The 22,782-nt window shown below is 37.7% G+C and overlaps 2 protein-coding genes across 11 annotated transcripts in view; both read right to left on the bottom strand.

Annotated features, from left to right (window-relative positions):
* The window catches only part of strip2 (striatin interacting protein 2), a 37,658-nt gene extending 29,548 nt beyond the window's left edge, over nucleotides 1-8,110 (bottom strand). For both annotated transcript variants that reach the window (XM_015352668.2, XM_015352669.2), the window contains exons 1-3: nucleotides 7,931-8,110; nucleotides 3,467-3,536; nucleotides 2,727-2,801 (exon numbers count right to left, since the gene is read on the bottom strand). In XM_015352668.2, the coding sequence (XP_015208154.1) occupies nucleotides 2,727-2,801; nucleotides 3,467-3,536; nucleotides 7,931-8,032 (247 nt within the window). In that variant the 5' untranslated portion in view covers nucleotides 8,033-8,110. The remainder of the gene's footprint in view (nucleotides 1-2,726; nucleotides 2,802-3,466; nucleotides 3,537-7,930) is intronic.
* A 10,590-nt stretch (nucleotides 8,111-18,700) lies between these two features.
* ahcyl2b (adenosylhomocysteinase like 2b) overlaps nucleotides 18,701-22,782 on the bottom strand; it is a 77,032-nt gene continuing 72,950 nt past the window's right edge. For 6 of the 9 annotated variants that reach the window (XM_015352585.2, XM_015352587.2, XM_015352586.2 and 3 more), the window contains 2 exons: nucleotides 21,654-21,774; nucleotides 18,701-20,904 (listed from right to left, as the gene is read on the bottom strand). In XM_015352585.2, the coding sequence (XP_015208071.1) occupies nucleotides 20,898-20,904; nucleotides 21,654-21,774 (128 nt within the window). In that variant the 3' untranslated portion in view covers nucleotides 18,701-20,897. Of the gene's footprint in view, nucleotides 20,905-21,649; nucleotides 21,775-22,782 lie in introns of those variants that run through there. The other 3 variants (XM_015352588.2, XM_006633423.3, XM_006633424.3) reach the window with 1 other exon arrangement.

The following is a 22,782-nucleotide window of genomic DNA, read 5'->3' as shown; positions in this document are numbered from 1 at the left end:
CTATCAAAGCTACTTCTATTCAACACAATCGTTAGCTGGGAAGTATAAGTAATGAGCACCTGTCAATATAAAATGTGTTGACTACAAATGGAATCTGGATGCCAGGTAATCGCTAGTGATCAAAAGTTAACTGCTCCTGTAAAACCCATCAGACTTCAGACTCACAATTAAAGAAATAAAAGTAAAGAAATGTCTGACATTCTTTTGCCTTCACCACTAGTGGTCTGCCTTCACCACTTTCCTTAACAAAGTGAACAAAGGAATTTAGACTTCTGTGCTAACAAGAAGGAAAAAAATGCAAAAAAATGTAACAAAGATGAATGTTAAATGCTGTTCACCATAAATCTAATTGTCAAACCAGACTTCACAATCTCACTTAGCAGGGCAGGGACTGAAATATTGTAAAGTGAAGTTCATACGTGGCCACACTCTATTCCTGAGAGCAATGCTTGATTTGTTTCAAATACTTACTGCTTTTTAATACACAGTACATCACCCTGAGCACAGACTGTGACACAGACAATATATCAAGATAGGGTAGTTGAAATGTGATAATTCTAAGATTTGTTTTCTGATTATTTTTATCAGTATATTTCAACTTGGTCAGATTAAAATATTAGCAAGTTTAACAATACTGAATCCAGTGCATTTCTGCGAAACAATATACACTGAAAATCAAAGAATACATTCAAATCACTGCATGATGTCTCCTTCTAATGGTCTAAAAACAGCAAGCCTCCATCTAATCAAATAATAATGGCAAACAGAAATAGATTACTGTTATAATGAGTGCATAATAACACTAAGCTCAAGGTTCATGTTTCAGTGGCAGCTTTTAAAAATCGCTGAAAATTAGTGGCCTGGTGGCGCAGTTGTTAGAACTGGGACCCTGGATTTAATTCCGGGGCTGCTATCTGCATGGAGTTTGCATGTTCTCCCCACTTTCGTGTTGATTTCCTCCAAACTCCAATTTCCTCCCAGTTGAAGACGTACTGGTAGGCTCATTGGCTCCTGGGAGAGTGGACCCTTTTATAAGTATGATTGTGTGTGTCTGTGTCTGTATGTGCCCTGCGATTGGCTGGTGTCCTGTCCAGGGTGTATCCTATCTTGCACCCATTGCTTGCCAGGACAGCCTCCTGCTCCCTGGCTAACTTGTATTAAATAGAGTGGTCAGAAAATGGGTGAACGCCAATCGGTCAGGTCATGTTTTTAAAACTAGTGCTGACTAGGTTAGGTAGAGTGCCCATTGGACCCTGTGAGTTGTGTACTTGCAGTTATTACTGTTGAAGTCATTTTATGCCAGAAATGTTATTTGTTATTTTCCAAAAATGTTTATTAGATTGTTCTTTTGCTTGGAACCACCTCCATCTTATGCTTATGCTACCTTTATTACATGCATTTATTACATTTCTTACTTTTATTACATGCATATACATTTAATATATATATATCACACCTCTATATAATGGCAATAACACAGTGATTCCCAATCCTGGTCCTGGAGACCCACACACACCACAACCTAACTGATGTCAACTGGACTGATGTCAAGCTCTGGGCAGAATTACAGACTGAAGGAGGAAGCTGACTTCGATGTTGATTCCCTGCTTACACATGCTGGAGAGTTAAAAACGTTTTTGAAGTGTAATCAACAGCTTTGTTCTCTCCGAGTTCCCCTGTTGATAAGATGGTGTTTTAATAGACAGATTTCCATTAAACAATGTTGCAGATCCATCACTTAGGTAACGTGGTATTGAGTCCACCATAGTCTGAGAATAAACATATTTTTTCAAAAGTATGGGAAAGTAGTTCATTGGCTGTGGGTGGACCAACCCTGGTGTTTCTAATCTTACCACCCTAGTCTGGGACTTAACCTAAGCTGTTCCACTCTCCTGTTCCCACTGGCAGATCCTGTTTGACCAGGGATAGAAAAGCAAAACCTTTGATTTTATGATTCCTTGACACAGAAATTCTCAACATAGTGATGAATTTGACTTTTCAGTCTTGTTGAATAATCTTATTTTTGTCTCAAATGAGACTTTACCAATCTATTCCAGAAGCAGTAGACAACCTTTGTTGTCTACAATCCTCTTTCATAACAAGTAATCAGATGATCTACAGAGGACACTATAACCTGGTTATGTGATTATTCACACATTTATTTTGATCTCTGGAGAGTTTAATATGCTATGTTCACAGATCAACACCCCAGATCTCTCTGCTCTGTTATACCAATTGAACATGATGTACACATTCTGCATGTCGACATTATGTGATGTCTATCAAACTCATTTGCTCTTTTTCGGCACCAAGCAAATTAATCTAAGATCTTTTGTTTTCCACTTGGATTTACCATTAACAGAATTGACTAAATGTCCCTTTGCTGGTGCAAATATGAAAGAAATGTGTAAGTATTATAAAATTAAAAATAGTTTTAGATGTTATCGAAATTATTATATAAAAATAAGAGAAAGCATTATAGAACTATGGTCAGTTGTTTTGTAAGCTATCCCCTGGTAGAATGTCAGAAAAGCAGCCTACGATTACTGTATTTACATTGAATCTAGAGGATAAGATGAAGGCTGGAATTGCATTGAAGACCAATGCGCCAATTTGGATAATCTTCTTGAATTCATCAGAACAGTAAAACAATACCAGTTAAAAATTCTCCCTTCTGAACAAGACATCTACGATTACAAAAAACACCTGACTCCAAAGAGGTATACCTTGGCTCCGGAAATCTTCCTCAAAGCAGTCTCTGTTCAAACCGAACTCAGGTTCCTCGGTGTAACTGTAGAGTTCTGTCAACAACAGAGGGAAAAAATAACACTGTCAATGATAGATGGCTGTTTGAAAAAAGAAACTCTGCACTTGGACACAACTGAGTCGCAAGTGGTCATTACATCAACATGTACTTCTAGAACAGAACGTTTAAGGAAAGCGTCCACTTCTATTTACATCAGTCCGGTGTATTTTATATTATTCTTCTCATAAGGACTTGACATTCTTGATAATTTCTGGCTACATTCCTTCAATAAAATAATACTGCGCTTCCAAAGACAGAAAACTTGGTTGGTGAAGAGGAAAAAAAAATACAAAGTGGGGGAATTATAAACTTGATAATAAATTACATAATCACCAGGATCATTCTGACTCCTATAAAAGTGCATTTTAAAGTCAAATGCATAAAAAAAAGGCCTTTGATTTTCGTGCCCGATTAAACAATGATTATAGGCACACGCATTGCCATTTGATAATAATGTGCCTTGGAATAACAGAACCTGGAGTTTGAATAGTTTGGGTTCAGCTGACAGCCTGTAATGGCGTGAACTTTCAGGTGAGATGAGTTACGGGAACATCTGCTCTTGGCATTTGTTGATACTACCTCTCAGCCCTGAGTCTGACTCAGGGCTGAGAGGTAGTATCAACAAAATGCCAAGAGCAGATGATACCTAACTCATCTCACCTGAAAGTTCAGCCATAAGGGTGTCAGAGTCCCCATATTCAAACTCCAGGTTAGGAGATTCCATGGAGCCCTGAAACACAACATTCGACAACAGAGTTCATGAAACAGGACAAGAGTTCATCATATACCCAGTTTAAAATTAGCTTTTCATGCATTTTATATTTCTAATTTGTCTTCCACCCTTTGTTTTTACAATTCCTATAGACAGGACAAAGATTTAATTCTGTTTTTCTTTTGGTGTATTATGTCTGCTTCAGCAGATAATGTGCTTAAAATGCACAGGAGCCAACATGCCCCAGATTCTAAGTAAATTAATAATGGTTACCAGGAAGTATTCATCATATGCAATCTGACATTTCATTTAACCATTGGTTAGACTGGATCTTAAGAGCTTGCTGCATATACAGCCACTAACAGTCTTTCATAGCACATTTGTGAAAAGCAGGTACCCACAAGGATGTTTTTGATTAACCAGATAAATACAGAATATGTTTCATTTACTTTCCAAACTGAGGCACTCAGACCTTTTTGAGTACCAAACATGCCTTTCTTTGGAGCAGGAATATAGAAAACAGCTTCAATAAGCTCCAAGCAAACTTTGGTTTCTTTCCATGATCAGTTTTAAATTAAAATAAAACAAGCTCCTTTTTTTCCTTTCTTTTTGTATTTAAACATAGCACCTTGTAATGTATTTTTTCCAAAACACCTAATAAGCAATATCCTAATGACTCGGAATTAACATGATCAATTCTACATTATTTTTATCATTGACATAAGAAAAAAACAGCTTCTCTAAAATAACTAACCTGACCTAAATGCATCTACATCTCATAGCAGATGCATTTGGTTACTTGCATAAACCAATGCTTCACACAGCAAAAACAAAAGCTCAAAGTGAAAATGTCTCAGGTGGCAGGAGAACCTATTACTTTTAAGGCTGCAGAACTCAGCCTGGTCCTAGCTACACAACTGGTCCCCCTAAAGGATCAGTGAAAAAGTAAATACAGGTACAAATTCAGGAATACCTTCTTTGTTCTATAGCACTGTGCTAAATAAACTAATCTGTGCCAGGTATAACTTCTTAATTATTAACAATGTCTGAAAACAGAAATCCAGCATCAGCAGAATGATGGGGGGAATAATCTCTAGACAAAAGACACTTATTAGCTCTGAGCTGAAGCTCAACACTCAGGAATTTCTACTGTAATAAAACACTTCATTTACATTTTGCAGAGTGACAGCTAGCCTGTTTGCAAACCTGTTTGCAGACCGATGTTACAGCCTCAGTCTCCAGCTTAGCTTTATATTTTTATCTGTAGTAACAAATGACAGAAGAGATGGTGGTCAGAAAATGAATACTCACTAAGTGCAAACTGAGAAGGGCTAAGCTGAGTGAACACAGAGGGTTTCTATTTATTTCCCTTAGAAGTTGAACTGTGATGAGACACATACTGTAAGAGCTCTGAAGAAGAACGGCAGTGCTTCATCTCAAAGGTTTGATAAGCCATACACTAAAAAAAGGAGCCAATCTTCTTTAGAAAACAGAAACACCTTTTGCACAAAAAACGAATTGATATACATACTGCATTCTTTTCATAAGGACTTGACATTCCTGATAATTTCTGGCTACATTCCTTCATTAAAATAATACTGGACTTCCAAACACAGAACATTTGGTTGGTTAAGAGGAAAAAAAATACAAAGTGGGGGAATTATAAACTTGATAATAAATTACATAATCGCCAGGATCATTCTGGACAGTATGGCATGAAAGTACAGCCAAGAACACGAGACACTTCTACTCTACTCAACTCACTTCTCACTCTACCCACTTCTACTCAAAGGATTGTGGATGTATGGAAAGGGCTGCAAGCTGGTTTTGAGGGCAACATTCTGGCTTCTTTCAACAAATGGCTGGATGAGATCCTTGGATCACTTAACTACCAACTACCATAGGCTGTATGGACCAAATTGCCTTCTCATAAGATTGTAAACATTCTTATGTTCTTGTGGATGTAAAGAAGGCTCCTAGTACACAACACATGAATCCATTTCATATTTCACTCTTCAGGCACTTTTATAATCTTGTTCCGATGGAAATAGGAAACAAGTATCTAACAATAAATGCCACTGTAATACTGTAAACACCAGATCAAGTAACAATATCATTGCACCTCTTTGTGTTCATGTACTTAATTTAAGTTAATGCACAAGAAATATCAAGAAACAGGTGTTGGCTAACAGAAAAATACTTACATCATCTTAAAATCTAAATGGTTCAATAGGAGTCTTACTGCCATCAATGAAACTCACTTTAAATTATTTTTTCAACAACAGTGGACAGTCGAGATTTCAGAAGACAACGAAACAGTTACTGCATGATAAGAGAAATCCTTAGATTATAGTTTACTAGCTAGGTCTGCTTCGTGCAAATGACTTCATTGAAAAAACATTTAATCCAAAGAGATGTTCCACTGTTAATCTGAAAATTGATATTTCTGAAATCTCCCATTTCTTTACTTTACTGAATTGAACATATTTTGACAAGATGTCTTCCTTTTTGGGGAGGATTACATAGTGGAAAAGATGCAGTGAAGGATTTGGTGCCTTAAAATCATCACTGCTCAGCACAGTTTTCACAGAAGAATATAAATATCTCTGAATTAGGTTTGTCTTCTCTCCAATATGTGTGTCTTAAATCGATCTCTACTCCTTAAGAATGTGTTTCACAAAAAACAATCATACTGCACACTGCAAAGCCTTCTTTACGAAAATCTGGGAATTAGGGTCACTATTACTTATTCTACTGTATATAACAAATAACAATGCAAATTACAAGAATAAAATAAGATGAATCACATGAAAAGAATAAAACAGTATTAGCTCCTAGTTGTAACATGAAACATGTTTACCACAGATAATTACCTCAGTTCATAATGAGATCAGTTCTCTTTATACATTCTGAAATGAAAACCTAAGACTTTTTTCATATGGTTATTTCTCTGAGAAAATAAAATTATCTATTGAAAAAGGTAAGTTTTACCGAGACACTACCCATGGGCTTTAATATGGCTCTCTCACATAGTCTGCTTTCAAGTTACTGATAACACAGCTGTTCAAAAACATTTCCTTCCTCAGAGCTAGAGTACTGCAAATCTGTGTGCATCTAAAGAGGTTTCTTCAAATAAAGTCCCAATATTTCTGATTCGAGAGGGTAAGATTAAAAAATTGGTCATGGAGAATACTTAGAATGAAAATCCTATTTCTGCAGGAAAAGAGGGTAAAATTTGGTTAGATAACGTTTTACTTAAAAACTTGCTTTAGTATAGAAATACACTGGAAAATGTTGCCTTCGATCATCGGTTAAAATGCAGGCGAATGGCGAAAACAGATGAAAATTTCAGATTCATCTGTCTACACTAAAAGCACTATGTCATAGTAAATAAAAGAAAGATATGGAATATGAAAGTATTGCCCTTGAGTGTTTACCTTTCATCAGACAGCATCTTCTCTTCATTGTGATAGAAAAGTGAGACTAGAGGGACACTGAGCTCCCATTTCTCAAATATTTGTTTATGCTAAAACAGTACGAATAAATAAATTGGTATCATTACAAAACAAAATGTCTCCCTTTGCACTTTAATGTTTTAAATAACTGGATGGTTTAAATGGTCTAATTTTATTCAACACTGATTTTGCTCATTTTTAATGACAGAATGAATAAACACTTCACACATTTAAACAGCTTAACGGATATTGTACACTACACAAATCAATCTTTAAATGGGAATATTGAAAGGTAGGCTATATGGAATCTCTTAACTGAGGTGATGTAATACTAGTTTCCAAAAACTGTGTGTAGCAAACGTGTTCACATTTGATTAACAAGATACTGTTTTTAGATAATGGTAGTATAATATATATATATCCCAACTCAGTACTGTCGCTCTCGTATGCTTTTTTTCTGTCTAAAAAAGCATGTTTTTTTTCTTTATGCTTATTTATAATGGCGGAATGCCATTCCGAGAAAAATAAAAAAAAACATATCAGAATTGTTGATAAATGGGATTGTTTTGATTAAATTTAAATACATGATTTTCTTTGAAATCTTTTACATTTTATAATAATTTCATTGCATATATCTTAAATGTAGAAGGAGTGCCCTCCCTTTCAAAATTAATCAATTAATACTGGAATAAGTTTAACAAGTCCTCAGCTCTAAAATCCATACCATCATTCTGCTTGATACCGCCACGCTGCCAGCTACAAAATTATCCCAGACACTGCCATCAAATTACATTGTGTGCCCGCACATTCACACATGTATTTTTAGCAGTAGTCTGAGCTGTCACAACATATCAACTCAGATTAAGCACGCTTTCCAAAGAGGTAGGGCACGCAAAAACTATCGGGCACACACAGTACCTTCTACACACAGACTCTAGTTCATCCATCAGCTCCTACCTCCGATTCTTTCCTCTGGTTCTTGAATAGTTCTCTCACTTTCGGAAGGGGCTTCTGTTTGCCGCTGTTATTATTAGATCCCTCCATTTCGGCACCCTGCATCTGTCCCTGGCCCCTCTCTGTCCTCACAGCTGCTCACCTACTGCCTCCAGTTACTCGAATCTGTCACATTGGAGCTGGCTGGGGGATTCCGAGTTCAGGAAATCCGTCCCCCCTGGGCTGATTGGTCGGGCTGTCCCACTGTGGGCAGTGGCTTACGGCAGATGGGGCTGGAAGTGGTCGGCCGGCCTGTCAGCGATAAAATACAAGGTGAGGGAGCTGCGTTTGCTTGGAGGGCGGCTATGGGATTCCTCAGCACGCATACCTCGGACAGGCAGCAGTTGTGAGTTGGGATGGATGTCAGTCACAATCTGCACGGTGAAGTGAGAGAACTTGAGCGGCGTTGTGTCAAAATGGTATATTTGCATGGAAGACGAAATATTTTAATTACAAATAGGAAGACCTCATTCGACAGTCCATTACTACACATTTTAAGATGTCTTCAGCACTATAAGCTCTTAGGCAGTTTGATACAAGACCTTTTAAAGACGTGAAGTTTCATTTTCCTAAGCAGGGCTAAGTGTCAAATCCGACCAACGTAAACTGTCCAAGAAGCGAAGTACGTAAACTGTCCGAAGTTGCTGCCTTTTGCGCTTTAAACGAGACACGAAGTCGCCTGTGGAGAACACAAAATGCAATTTATTGAGGTACAGACACGTATTTTCAGTAAATTTGATTCCGATAGTGAAAAGGCTAAATCTACGGAAGCATGGCTATGATAATATGTACAGTATTTCAGTGCATATTAAAAAGTACTTTCTGTACTTCAGTGGAAAAAAAATTGGTCTCCTATCAATAAGATAAGAAACTTGTTTTTTCATGACTTGCGTGAGATTTCTGTCATCTTTCATTACGCACGTCTATGAGTTAGGTCTTAACTGATCACCCGATCATAAAAACAAGGACCAAAAACATACAAGGTCACTGGAACTGTTACACTGCTGTTGTTATAAAGGTTTGTTCCAATACAACCTGATTATAGATTATATGGATAATTGAGTTTACTGATATCCCACAGAAATCTAAATATGCATATCCAATAATTATGACAATGAGACACTTAGAGATTAGAGAAGCGTGAGGGAAAACTAATGCTAATCCTGTATCCACTTCACACAATTTCATGTAAGTGGGTTTAAATATTTTGATTAACCTTACTTGTTCTAATGCTGTATCACTGGTGTTCTAACTATGTCTATAATGGCATTGATAATTACAAAGAGCCGATATGCATAACTGTAGCATTCAAGTACACTTCTTGCAGAGATAGATAATGAGCATGGTCCTCTCTTGTTTATTGATGTACATCAGCAGAGCTCCATTAGCACTCATGCTAATGTTCTTAAACCTATATAGAGCACTGGATTAAATCCCACTGTGTCAACAGGATTTTAGTGCTGATCTTACCAGTCAGTTTCTGATGGTCTCCCTTGATTCTGATTGCCTTTTTGTGCTGCAGCTACACAGTAGTCCCTCAGGGATTTGAAGTTACTCTCACTTTGTCTGCACTATTAATGCCAGATCTGTTTTTTATGTTATTGATTTTCAGTACCTTTGTTGCATATTGGCCTACAGTAGGCACTGTAAGAAAACAGTTTCTCACAGCTTTTGGTTTTCTTCATCTAGTTGTTTTGTGATTCTCTGCCCCATTATTGTATATGGTTTGTGCAAACTCTTTTAACGTAAAAGTATATGACATGTTCCTCTCTATAGTCTTATAGGAGTGGAATACTAAGAAACTCCCAGTCAAACAGAAAATTCAGTTGAATGCTGACATAACCAGTGGATAAAGAGTCCCCCTACATCCTCTCTATTTGAACGTGTCTATAATTGCTTCTGTATTTACCAGACTAGGTTCAATTATGATCACTTACCTGTACTGTATATGCATAATAATAATAGTACAATGCTCTGTGAGATATCCTTAGATTGTCACAAAAAAAAACCATTTTGTTCTTTTAATGTGAAAACTGACAGGATGAATTGACAGGTAAGGTGCTCTTTTCAATATATAAACACACTTAGAAAGGTTCCAAACAAAATAAGGGCATTTAACCTGTCTTGTTCATTTGGTTGCAAGTATTTCATTGATTCACAGAATTAAACACACATACGAGCCTTTCAATGATCAAAACATTCCCATTGAGTTTTTGTGTAGAATCTCACCTCAATCTGTTAAATCAGTCTTTAAGAAGTGGAAGGTGCCTGAACCCTGCCTAGGTCACAACACAAGATCAAACTCCAAAATGGCTCTCCAGACTGAACGGCTGGACAAAGAGGAAACTTTCTAGGATCACCACATTGAGGCCAAAAGCAACTTCAAAAGAGCTACAGAGTTCAGTGGCTGAGATGGGAGAAAATATCCATGGGTCTACAATATTCAAGTCACTCCACAAAGGGGTGTGTAACTAAACAAATCCCACATGGATTTTGCAACAAAGCACCTCAGTGACATTGCAAACATGTGGGAAAAGGTTGCATTTCATAACAAAATTGGAATATTCTGATCTAAATGTAAAGCATTATTTCTGGTGCAAACTCAGCACAGTGCATCACTCAGGCAACACCACCCCTGTTATCAAGCATTATGTTATAACAGTAGTTCTCATCAGGAAGGATGGGGAACCTTGTCAAGTCTGAATGAACATAGATATGTCATGCCCACGCCCGGGTAAGTGCTGTTTCTAGCTCCCATAACTCCAAACTGGTAGTCAATCGCTGAATCAATCTTCCAATCAACCCGTTCCTATGGCAACATGGTTGGGAAGGTTGACCATACCACTGGTACATAATTAACAGCACTTTCCTTGTTTCCAGCTGGGCATTTATTCCTGCTTCAGTGGCAGTGCAGTGTTCAGTCTTTGCATTAGCTCCGTGACCCGGTGCTTGTGTCTCCTGTGCTTGCATTATTTTCATGTGTTTGAAATTTTCCCCTGAATTTAGTTTTTACTGATGTTTACTGTAACCTATTTTAACCCTTAGAAGTATTCAGTTTGAGCATGCAGGTTTTGAATGAATTAAGTTTAAAATACTTTTATGCAGAATTTTGTAATTTCACAAAATGGGACACCGTAGGAAGTTATTTGAATAACTTGCCAGGGACTGTATATCCCTATATACTTCTATCTATTTCCTCTCCTGCCAGTCAATTGGTATATTTTGGAATCTTTTGGATTAGATTCCTCAGATATAAAGCACCATTACATGTTTGTGTTTTGAAAGTGATTAAGAGTTGCCACAGGTCTTGCTGAATATTAGATTTTTCGGAGGAAGAAATTAAATAATTAAAACGTTGTGAATTCCTCTGTGTACATTAAATTGGAACAAAAGCCATGTCCTGTCAAACACATGCTGTGGGACTCGGTGAAAATCCATTCTGCAGTGACAAGTGAAAGGTACTCCTCTGCCATATTCATTTAGGATTATCCTCTGAATGAATTATTGATTAGTATGGCTAGGGGTAGTTAAAGTAGATTGCTTCACGCATCCCATATTTTTAAAAGCACTTCAAATGATAACACGATTAAAGCCTGTATTTCACAAGGAGTCTGAAAGTTAAGAAGGTTGCTTCATTCTAATATGAACCTGTGGCCCCATAATTTTAAGAAAACAAAGGAAAAAGAAAATTAAAATGAAAAATATCCTGGTTTTTGCCTTTTTATTGAGAAAAATGTCTGTTCATTATCTTCACACTCCATTTAAACCCTCGTGTAAGAAACCACTCATTCCCAAACACCAGCAGACTCTTTCCCTCCAAGACAATGGTAACATAACACAGACTTTTTTTTAAACAAAATTGATTTGCTTTAAAACATATTTCACCAGAAGGGAGGGTTGGTTTTGTAAAGACAGCAGCACTGAGAAGACCATGACTATTAAGAGGAAACTAAGAGGAAAATGTTAATATTAAAGAACCTTTTTTTTCAATCTGATAGACACATCTGGTTCAATGCATTTACATATTCTCATTGCTGTACTGGATTGTCACGGCAAGGATGAAGTGGAAAAGCCAGGATTTAAGACAGTTTCTTATTAAAAACTAAACCTGAAAGTGAATAAAATGAGAGGGTCAAAATTCCATTGTTGCGAGAAGACTAGTTAACCTTCAGATTATTTTTTGCTTTTGAAAAACTAAGCTGTCATTCAAGCATACCGAGTGTCTCATTAGGATGGTTTAACTGCATTGCATTAGCAGACTGGACATAAACTCCTGGCTGGATCAAGAGAGTCACAGAAAAACAAGTCTGCTTGGGTTATAGGAAGACAAAGACTCCGAAACAAGCTAATATAAAACAGCATGCAATATTTCAATGGCATTTGTGCAGCGCTAAAAAAAACTGTCACTCACCTTTAAGCAGATAACCATGAATGGAAACAGAGAAACACCAGGCAAATACTTACAATAAAATGGAATTGTTATACCCATTGTTGTGAGAGAGAGGAGGGTTTGTGACAGTAATGAATGCTCCTATAAAAGAAATATAGTCCTGTGGGATGCAAACGAGTTGTTAGGGTTACTTAAGGTACAGCAAATAAACAGATAAAAAAGAAAGATGTTTCTAACATCTGGAGGTTCAGGATAAAAAGCAGACAGCAACAGGACTTGCTTATTGACCAATATTGGAACTCCTGTGTTTTCAACATGGAGCATAGATCATGTTAATATAAACGAGATACAGTAGTACCAGCAAAGCTTCATATTAGTTTTTAACATATTACCACATAAAATAACTGAGAATGAATCCGAGAAGTGAAATATTCACCTTGCCTTCCTGTTTCCTGCAGAGAAGATCACTTATAGTAACATCGTCGTCCACTTACTGTATTTATAGGTTTCAGAGCATACAATAGGCTGCAAATGAGACTGTAAGGAGACTGCTTGGCCCACCTCACACAATAGGTTGCTGAGAGCAAATTGATTTGTATTGAATTAGAGAAGCCAAGGCATCAACGTCAACAACATAGATGGTTGCCATATTCCATGCTCCCACAACTCTCCTGTTTCATTTTAAATGTCCCTTCTCCCTAGTTACCATTAGGGTTCTTCGGTTTGTTTTTCATTGTTGTTTCTGACAAAGTATTTGAGAATGCTTAATATTTCAATCAGGTCCATTCATGGTTTTCTCTGTTCAAGACTAAAAAGAGTCATTTAATTTCCAGCTTATCTGCACAGATTCTCAATCCATCATATATTGACCAAATATTTTATATAATATTCTAAATGAGATCTCAGAATTGCTGTTACGCCCGGGTGAGCCAGAGCTCGCAGTCCTCAAAAACCTCCTGGTGCTGCTTCTTCTGCTTCATCCATTAGTTGTCTGCCCGCAAAGCGCAGTTCCTGCTTTGTCTGTCCTCCTGTATCATCAGTCTTTGCCTGCCTGACTATTGTATCCCCCAAAGGAACAAGTAATAGGTTTATTCCATGCTGAAAAAAGAAGAAAGAGAACACAACGTTTCGGCCGTGGAGCCTTCTTCAGGTGTCAAACCTGAAGGTGTGAAACCTGAAACTTGACACCTGAAGAAGGCTCCACGGCCGAAACGTTGTGTTCTCTTTCTTCTTTTTTTCAGCATGGAATAAACCTATTACTTGTTCCTTTGCAGCCTACGCATGCTGACGCAGCTACCCACCTGAACTATTGTATCCCCCAGTTCTTTATGTATAATAAAGGGGTTTACCTCTCATATAGCTTCCCCACATTGTCTTAAACAAGAAAACACAATTACTGAAGACTTTTTCTTAAGTCTGGATGTCCCAATTTATTTAAAATTAGTTACAATTTCTTCTTCAGATATATATATATAGAGAGAAAAAGTGGCTTAGAAACAGGAGGACTATCTGATTAAATGCAGTACGCTGCATGGCTCGAAGTCAACCATTACAGGTTACAGAACAGTATATTGGTTAATGATGTTTACAGCTCATGAATGAACACAGTGTACTCTGGTACATTTTAAACAACAACCTTTTCTAACTTTCTTAGAACATATTTTATGGTTATGGTTTTGGTCAGGTTTGGTCACTTTTAAGGTCAGGGTTTGAAAACACTTAATATGCACAAATGTTTGTAGATATGCAGTAGCGATGTCTTCAAAGATCTTCAAATCAGTAACTACTTTTGTACGACTTTGGAGTGGAGTCAGCACAAAGTGAGCTAAACTGAGGGGAATTGGCAGAAATAGCTGCATTTTATTTCTCCAGTGTGGTCCCCATCATTGTCCTTTATGGCAACTCAAATACCTCTATATTCAAATATGCTTTATACCTTGATCCCAGTTATTCAGATCTTAGTGTTCTCTTTATTATTTGGATTTGGATGTTTTGACTGTCAATACGAGTTGCTGTGTCTTTTTGATGGTATGAGTGAAACATCAGACTCTCTAAGGGAGAAGGGCAGGCTTGGTTTTAACATAGTGGTTTTCCACATAGGTGGAAATAACACCCAGCAGAATACATAACAGTAATAACACACAGCACAATATATGCAAGTATCTGCAATTGAGTAATTGAGCTACAGCTTGAGAAACTTACAGGAAGAAATTACTGCAGAGTGATGCAATATATTGTTTCAGATTCCTTTGAACAATAGCACATTGTTGAAGCTGATTGTATTAAGATGTTAAACTGGAAGAAAAGTATTTCTTCAATTTATTCTGAGAAAAAGTTTCAACTTAACTTTCTTAAATCAAATTATTTCAAATCATAAAAAAACATATTGAAAATCATGATTTATTTCCAATTCACTATCTTGGATTCTGACACTAAGTTTAAATGGCATGAATTGTGAATTGCTTCGAGAACTGACAAGAAAAAACAAGGTTGACACACATCATGTTCCTGCCTCCCTGTCATTCCTGTTCTCTGGGACTGCTCATATGAACCAAAGAAATGTTGCAATCGTAAATTAACACAGTGCCTGGAACAGCATTTGTGTCACAGGGTTTTCTCTCTTCTCTGAATGCGCTACATTTTGCATAGTTTGTGACTTTAACCTGAGGCAAGAAGTTGGCCTAAAAATGACGGCCATCTGTCTCAAAATATCTCCCCAGGGTTCTGTGACAGGCGCGGGGAATCTCAATAACAGAGAGAACCTCATTGAAAAGGGAGGCTCCACAGGGACCACCAGCTCTATGTAATGAAGTTTCATTCGCACAGAGAATATCCCAAGGTAGGACTGTCAGTTCTGTATAATGATGTTTAATTTACACACCGAGTATCCCAACGTAGGACCGTCAGGTCTGTGTAATGAAATTTCATTCGCACAGAGCGTTGCTACAGGGACATTATAACTTTAGGTGATCCAAGAAAAATGTGTTTTTTTTAGCTTCTTCCATTTCTCCTATTCTATATCTCTCCATATTTACTACTTCCTTTGCCTGTCTTGCTGTTCCAGTTGCCTAGTACTATCATTGCCTATTTTTGCTGTCGATCAATGACTGCTTACTTTCATAGTTTTCAATTGCTTCTTCTGAAATGTCAGAACTGGTTGCATGAACAGTACTTTGCAGAAGTATTCAGACCCTTCCCATGGGTCTTTTTAAACTTAATATTTTAATAATAAACCTAAACGGTCAAACTAAATTCTAAAGCAAGACACGTCACAGTAAACATCAGCAAAAATAAAAGAAAAAAATTGAAATATGTTGGTTGCAAACGTATACCGACCTGAGAACTCAATATTTGGTGAGAGCTCCATTTGGAGGTCAAAAGCCTCAAATCTATTTGTGGGCCTCTACCAACTTTGCACACATGCTTCTGTAGCAGAGCTAGTTTGGGCACAGTGACGTCATCGCCCTCCCTGCGCATAGCAGGTAGGTCAGCCGCCTGGGCTGGGGGAGGTCTCCTTTAGCTCACTCGGCTGGTTCCTGGTTGCATTATGCCGGAGACCTGGATTTGTGCCCAGGTGTTGTGGGACGAACACTTGACGGAGACTTAGTCCATTTGTCCTGGCAAATTTGCTCAAGCACTCTGAAGTTACATGGGGATTGCTTGTGGAAAGTCATTTTCAAGTCATTTTCAAATTCATAGTAGGATTCAAGTCTTACCCATTCATCTTTGAATATTTTTATACTTTTATCCCAGAGTTGTTTAGAAACTTCCTTAGACCTCCTGGGAAAAACTAAGGCTGCTGCTGGAAGAGGTGTTAGTGGGGCCAGCAGGGGGCGCTCACCCTGTGGTCCATGTAGGTCCTAATGCCCCAGTATAGTGACAGGAACACTATACTGTAAACAGGTGCTTTCCTTCGGATGAGATGTAAAACCGAGGTCCTGACTCTCTGTGGTCATTAAAAATCCCAGGGCGCTTCTCGAAAAGAGTAAGGGTGTAACCCTGGCGTCCTGGCCAAATTTCCCATTGGCCCTTACCAATCATCGCCTCCTAATAATCCCCATCTATGAATTGCCTTCATTACTCTGCTCTCCTCCCCACTGATAGCTGATGTGTGGTGAGTGTACTGGCGCACTATGGATGCTGCACATTGGTTGTGGTGGAGGGGAGTCCCCATTACCTGTAAAGTGCTTTGAGTGGAGTGTCCAGAAAAGCGCTATATAAGTGTAAGCAATTATTATTATCTTTCCTTTAGCTGGGAATGAGTGGGGTATGTAACATCAATTGCTACTTCAAAGTATTTAAGGTGGGTAGCTGCATCAGCAAGCGTAGTCTGCAAAGGAACAAGTAATAAGTTTATTCCATCCTGAAAAGAAAAGAGAGAGTTCTTCAAAATATGTTCATTTCAAGCTTTAAAGCAACTGAATGTGAGAAGCATGCAAAGGTCTATAGACATTTAACAAGACATGCTATCACTTTCATCAAAATGTTTCCTGGGTGTTTTATCATTCCTGCGTATAATATGCACTCATTCATTGGGTGTGGTAGCTCTGTGGCCAAGGACCTGTTTCTTTGGCTGGAAGTTTGTCGGTTTGTATCCTACAGCTGGCAGAGGAATCCTAATCTGTGGGCCCCCTGAACCCCAAATGCTTCAGGAGCACCGTATAAATGGCTGACCCTGTGCTCTGACTCCAAGCTTCTCTCCCTGTCTGTGTGTCTCATGGAGAGCAAGTTGGGGTATGCGAAAAGACAAATTCCTAATACAAGAAATTGTATATGGTCAATAAAGTCATCTTATCTTATCTCGTAGCCCATCAGTGCCCTGTTTACACTTTCAGACATAGTCCTTATCCAGTTTTGCGTTTGTCCGATTTACCCAACTACTGTATATCCTTCCCTCATTCTTCCATCCTGCCCACCTTTGATTGAGAGAGTTCAATCAAAATGGATACTCTACTCGGATATCCATAAGCATAAAGAATATAAAGGTCACAAACAAGAAGCTATTTGGTCCATATAAGCTATTTAGTAGCTGGCAGTCAACTGATCCAACAATCTGTTCCAGTTGTTTCGTGGAAAAAAAGGCTACAAGGGCTTCAGCTTCAACACCATGGGCTGGGTAACTTGTTCTTACAATGCTTGAAACAAAAAATTAGCCACCGCTGCTAGCAACTAAGAAATCAAGATAATTTACCCCAGTTTACTTGCACAGGGGACTTTCTAAACATTACTGTTCTTAAAATACAGAGATCAATACAAAAGTGTAAAATGTGGCCGGTGTCAGTTGAAAAAATGCAACTGTGTGATTTTCAAAACTAATTTTACCCACAAGTATTTAATTGTTTTGAACAGATATCTGAACAGCTCCAGTACCTGACAGTAGTTGTATCTCAGACCTTACCACAGCATGTTATTACTTTGCACAACACAGTCCACTGTCATGATGTGTTACTTTCACGGGGCACAGAAAGGACTTTGCAACAGTGCAATCAATTGAAACATTATACTAATTACACAGATTATGTAATTAAATTGAAGCAGAGCTATTTTCGTCAACTACCTGCACTCATTTTCTGAAAGGATGATGACATGAATAGCTGATTGTCAAGTAGTAAATTTAATTTATTCATGAAATGGGAATATATTTTTCCCCTTCTGGGAGTTGTTAAAGAATGGAAAAAAACAGAAAATATCAGAAAAGCGTTTAATCAATTCCCTTTAATTTGAACTGCAGATTCCTCATTCTCAGTTGTTGCAGTTTTGTTCTTTGGTCAGGGGTGTAATTGCGTCAGTGATGTGTGTTGCTAGGCGCATTCCAGTACTGCTCATTGCATTATTCACCAACTCCTTTAAAAGCAACACTATCGCCTGCTGCTTTATATTATGTGATTTTGTGCTCGTCTTTATTTCCTGCTAGGTGTTTATGCTGCTTAGAATAGAATGTAATCTTCTATCTTATCTGTTCTATCAAAGAAGCTCCTAAAAAAAAACTCTTCAACGCTAAGTGTAAGAAAATAAGACTGTGAATTTTATCTAGAATGTAAATACTCCAACACACAACATGTCCCCAGTAGGCTTTCGGATGGTTTTCAGCTTAATGTTTCTTGCCAGCTGGGACTGAGGCATCTTTTTGAAGAGATTCTGGTTGGAGTAGTAATCTACAAAGAATCCTTCACTGAAAACACTGCAGGACAGAACAGAAAGGTCCTTTGAATGAAACGAGTAACAGGAAAACAAAACTACACAGACACCTACTTCTTTTGGAAAGAAAAGAAAAACATTATTTAGTGTTTAATCTAAAGTATTTCTTAATTTATATGTATATACTTCCAGAGTGATACAGAGAATAATTTTTTACACTTTATTTTTTTAACATTACAGATTCATTATTGCTCATCTACTACAATCACTTGCAATATTTAAAACATTGTTCAGACAACTTAAAATCTCAGATTTTGTTTTTTTTTGTACTGAAGATTTACAACGATAAATACAGGTATGCGATTTTAGTTAATTTCTTTTAGAGTTTATCACCTATCTGAGATGCTGGTGTTACCCTCTCCCATATAATGTTAATAAAACCTTCCCAATGACTCCACCGTAATGCACAAGCAATGATCCTGAGACAACTTCAGCAAATAAAAGTTAAGAAAACTGGAGACAACTACATACAGTAATGTAAAAATCATAACAAAACTTAAGACAATGGGTATTAAGATGCAAACAATTATCAATTGCATGAAGGACATTTCTGAAATTAGCACAAGCAAATTGCTAATAAAATTGAAAAAACAAAACTGGAGGTTTACAGTAGAGGGGCAGCATGCCTTGCTGCTGGTAATACATGTTATTTTATGCATATAGTTTTTTTAAATTTAATGTATTAATGATACACACAAGACAAAATGTATAATACATGGATCATAAATTGAACATGCTAGCTGTTTACAGCTAATATTCTGAACCGATCACAGAAAGATGAGATTTTGCTTGGACAAGATGCTATAAGAGAGTGCTTCAGAGAGATTCCCCAACTCTCAGCATGTGAGCTGTGGTATTTGTTCATGACAAGTTTTTTTGTATTGCGTATTGTGTCTTTACAATATGCAACTTGTCCAAAACTGCCATTGGGTGTGAGATATGTTCTATACCCCCTCGATTCTCATAGCATCCACCACCTTTAGGCCATATTTCCCTATTAAATGGGGAAATAGTATTACTTCAGCCTAAAATACCAAAAATATCCCACAGCTTCTACTCAAAAAGAAGCAGAGAGGCCTTGTTTCAAAACCGTTTCTAACACTTAAGTGCTGAATCGTTAAAAAAAATAAAATGAACACAGGGAAACTGGAACCCTATTTTACGTTAAACATTAGTTATGGCTTTATTAATATGATCCCATATAGGCCAGAGCATGTTGATTTGTTTCCGTTTTTTCAGAGTCCATTAAAACACTTACTGAATGAGCGTGCACAAGTGATCTAACTGTGGTCAGAAGGTTCTCCGATTGATGAGACAGAAGGAAAGACCTGGGAATACATTTGAAGCTACAAATAATTTGATACTTATTTCAAGGAAAATAAGAATTTGTTCCTTTAATAAGGAAGGTACATTTCTGGTGGAAAAACCATGAAAGAAGATGTAAAGTCCATATAAAAGTTATTTTAACAAAGCAAGAATACATCACCTTCATTTAATTTCTCAACTTAAAACATCATCCTATAAACTCAAATCCATTTGCTCCTCCTTTTGACTTGTTTTTTTAATTACCTTGGCTGAAGCATTATTTAAAAATATTATTTAATAACACTGGATTCATTAAAATGGCCAAGCTAAAAGTGTCTTAAGACAGCCTATCAGTGCAGCTCTGTAGTGTTGTACTGTCCATGGTGACGTTTCACACATAGTGTTTGATTTACAGAGGCAGAAAAAAGCAAGCCCCAGTGATAAGTACAGTATTAGTCGATTTACTTGTGCTAACTTTGCTTGTTGTCATGGGAACTAAACAGCAAAAGCTTTGTAAACACAAGATCTGAGTCGTGTGATCTGTGGTAAAGACGATATGATTGGACCCAGGCCCAAATCTCCCCAGAATATCCCTGCTCCCACGACCACTTGGGAAAAAGAAATCACAAATAGAAAAAATAAAGATGATAAAACAAACATGTGCATCATATATATTCATAAAGCATCACTCAAACATTTTTGTTTTTCTTTTGAATATATCTCTTTTAGTTTTACAACAACGTCTCTAATGGATTACTTACAACTGACAAGGTACAGAAGAGAAAATGAAATGATGTAACCTCCTTGTCATTCCAAAAAACTGACAGCGGCTGGAGCAGCTCAAAGAGGTTAGAGTACAATATTCTTATTAAATAAATAAAATCTGCAGTGTGCTGTCTGGTACGTCGTCGAGTCCAGCTTTTAAAACAGGATCGTCTCAATCCTGAGTGGTAACGCGGAAACGTTTCGACTTGTCGTCTCATCTTGGTCGGTACGGTTGCTGCGGTCTGATACTTTTCATTTCCTTATTACGGTAGGTTAATACCTTAAAAAACAAGACAGCATGGCATAATACAAGTTACAAGTTGCACAAAATTAATATCAAAGTGATCTACAAGTATCTTTTAGACAGCAGATGTAGTATAAAATAACTATCGCAATTCATTGGCATGGCATTTGGATTTTACTTCTCAAAAATACAAGAACGCAGAGGATTACTTAAACCTCCTGGCTTGTTTTTAAATCTCATGCATGTACGTGTTTATGTGTTGATGGATTTGTGTTGTGTTAAAAAGTGTTATCTATGATGTCTGCAAAGCGCATCACCCATCAGGGATAATAAAGTGAGTATGCACCCAAGTACCAGAGAAGTACTTCAGGTTTTGAGTAAAGCTACAGCAGTGTTTTTTAAAAATATGTATTTTCAGAAATCATTTTTCCATAAGCTACAGAAACTAGATTTCTCCTTGTTGCCTAGTTTTAAATCCATCCAGGTTGCCCAAGTTCTGCGGAGCTGCCCTCACAGACCTCCGCCAGAGCACCTGGGGTGCTACTGTTGTTCTCCAGTGAGTCGCACTGAATCTTTAATGACCACAAATGTGTTGGCTGCTGATGTTCACTGACTGGATGCTGCCTTTTGAGGCCTGCTGTCGTTGTTCATTATACAGTTCAGGCTAGTTACATGACAACCTCTCAGTAAGGACTCATCTTTAGATGGAAAAAGATTCCACTAATCAGAGAAGCCACTCGTTTACTCATATTCATTATGGATGGGAGCAAAGTGTATGTTCTTACCTATAGTAATTTGGCTTGAATGGGCCATTTTTGTTCAAACCCAGGTATTTTGCTTGCTCATCAGTCAGTTCGGTAAGGTGTGCATCAAATGTGGGAAGGTGAAGACTTGCTACATATTCATCTGGAGGAGATAAAGATGTTCAAGCACTCATCAAGCCTAAATTATCAAGAACTATCAAGAAACAACACACAGTAAACGATTTAAAAGTGATTAAGCAAATCAGGTGTGGAAAACGGGTCCTGGAATGAAATGTGCTGTTCTTTAAAGACAAAGACTGTAGACTCCCTAATGAAACAGCAGGGCACAGCCTACAGTGCTCTCCAATTCAGCATGAAAATTCCCTTCATTACCCTTCAGCTGGCTCTATGAACACAAAAATGGTTACAGAAGAGAGGAGGCCCATCTGGCTTGTTTAGCTGTCAGCGGCTAATTGATCCCAGGACCTCATCCAGCTATGTCTTGGAAGAATCCAAGCTTATCGGCTTCAACCACATGGAAGAATAGCGAGTTCCAGACTCCCACAACCCTTTTGGTAAAGAAGTGCCTCCTGTTCTTTGTTTTAAACGCTCATGTTTTTCCCCGTTCATTCTAAAGTAGTCCACTGCACTGTTTTCAAATTCTTTTGAGGATTTAGAATGAATGTATCAGTTCCCCCTCATAAACCTTTCACACCTAATATCTCTGGCATTAAGGATCAGGGATTTATTTAAGGTGTAACAGTGAACTCCCAATTCCTGGTAGGAAAATGTTCACATTCACCATCATTGCATTTTGATAGCAAAGTCTGAAAATGTTGCCTTTTGTGATTTCCATCTTGAAGCTCTATATTAACATATACTCAAGTCAAGACAATTCATAAAACAGAAACAGAAAAATTCTTAAAGACCACCAACACTGTCAAGCTTGCTAAATTTAAATTGTGCTTGTTTGCCTTCTACCGCCCATGTCACAGACAGTGAAAGTGTGCTCATGACGGCCTGACCTATATTCTCTGCTCATTTATTCCAGTAACGGAAAACACACGAGGCTGAAAAGCCACAGTACTGTTGCCAGCGACTGACACACTGAATATTTCACAAAGACAGGCAGAGCTGAAACATTAGATCTTCAGTCTCAGTGCGTATGTTC

Source organism: Lepisosteus oculatus, chromosome 7 (genome assembly GCF_040954835.1).
Source record: "Lepisosteus oculatus isolate fLepOcu1 chromosome 7, fLepOcu1.hap2, whole genome shotgun sequence".
Classification (NCBI taxonomy): Eukaryota; Metazoa; Chordata; class Actinopteri; order Semionotiformes; family Lepisosteidae; genus Lepisosteus; species Lepisosteus oculatus.
This window is presented reverse-complemented; position numbering and strand designations above follow the sequence as displayed.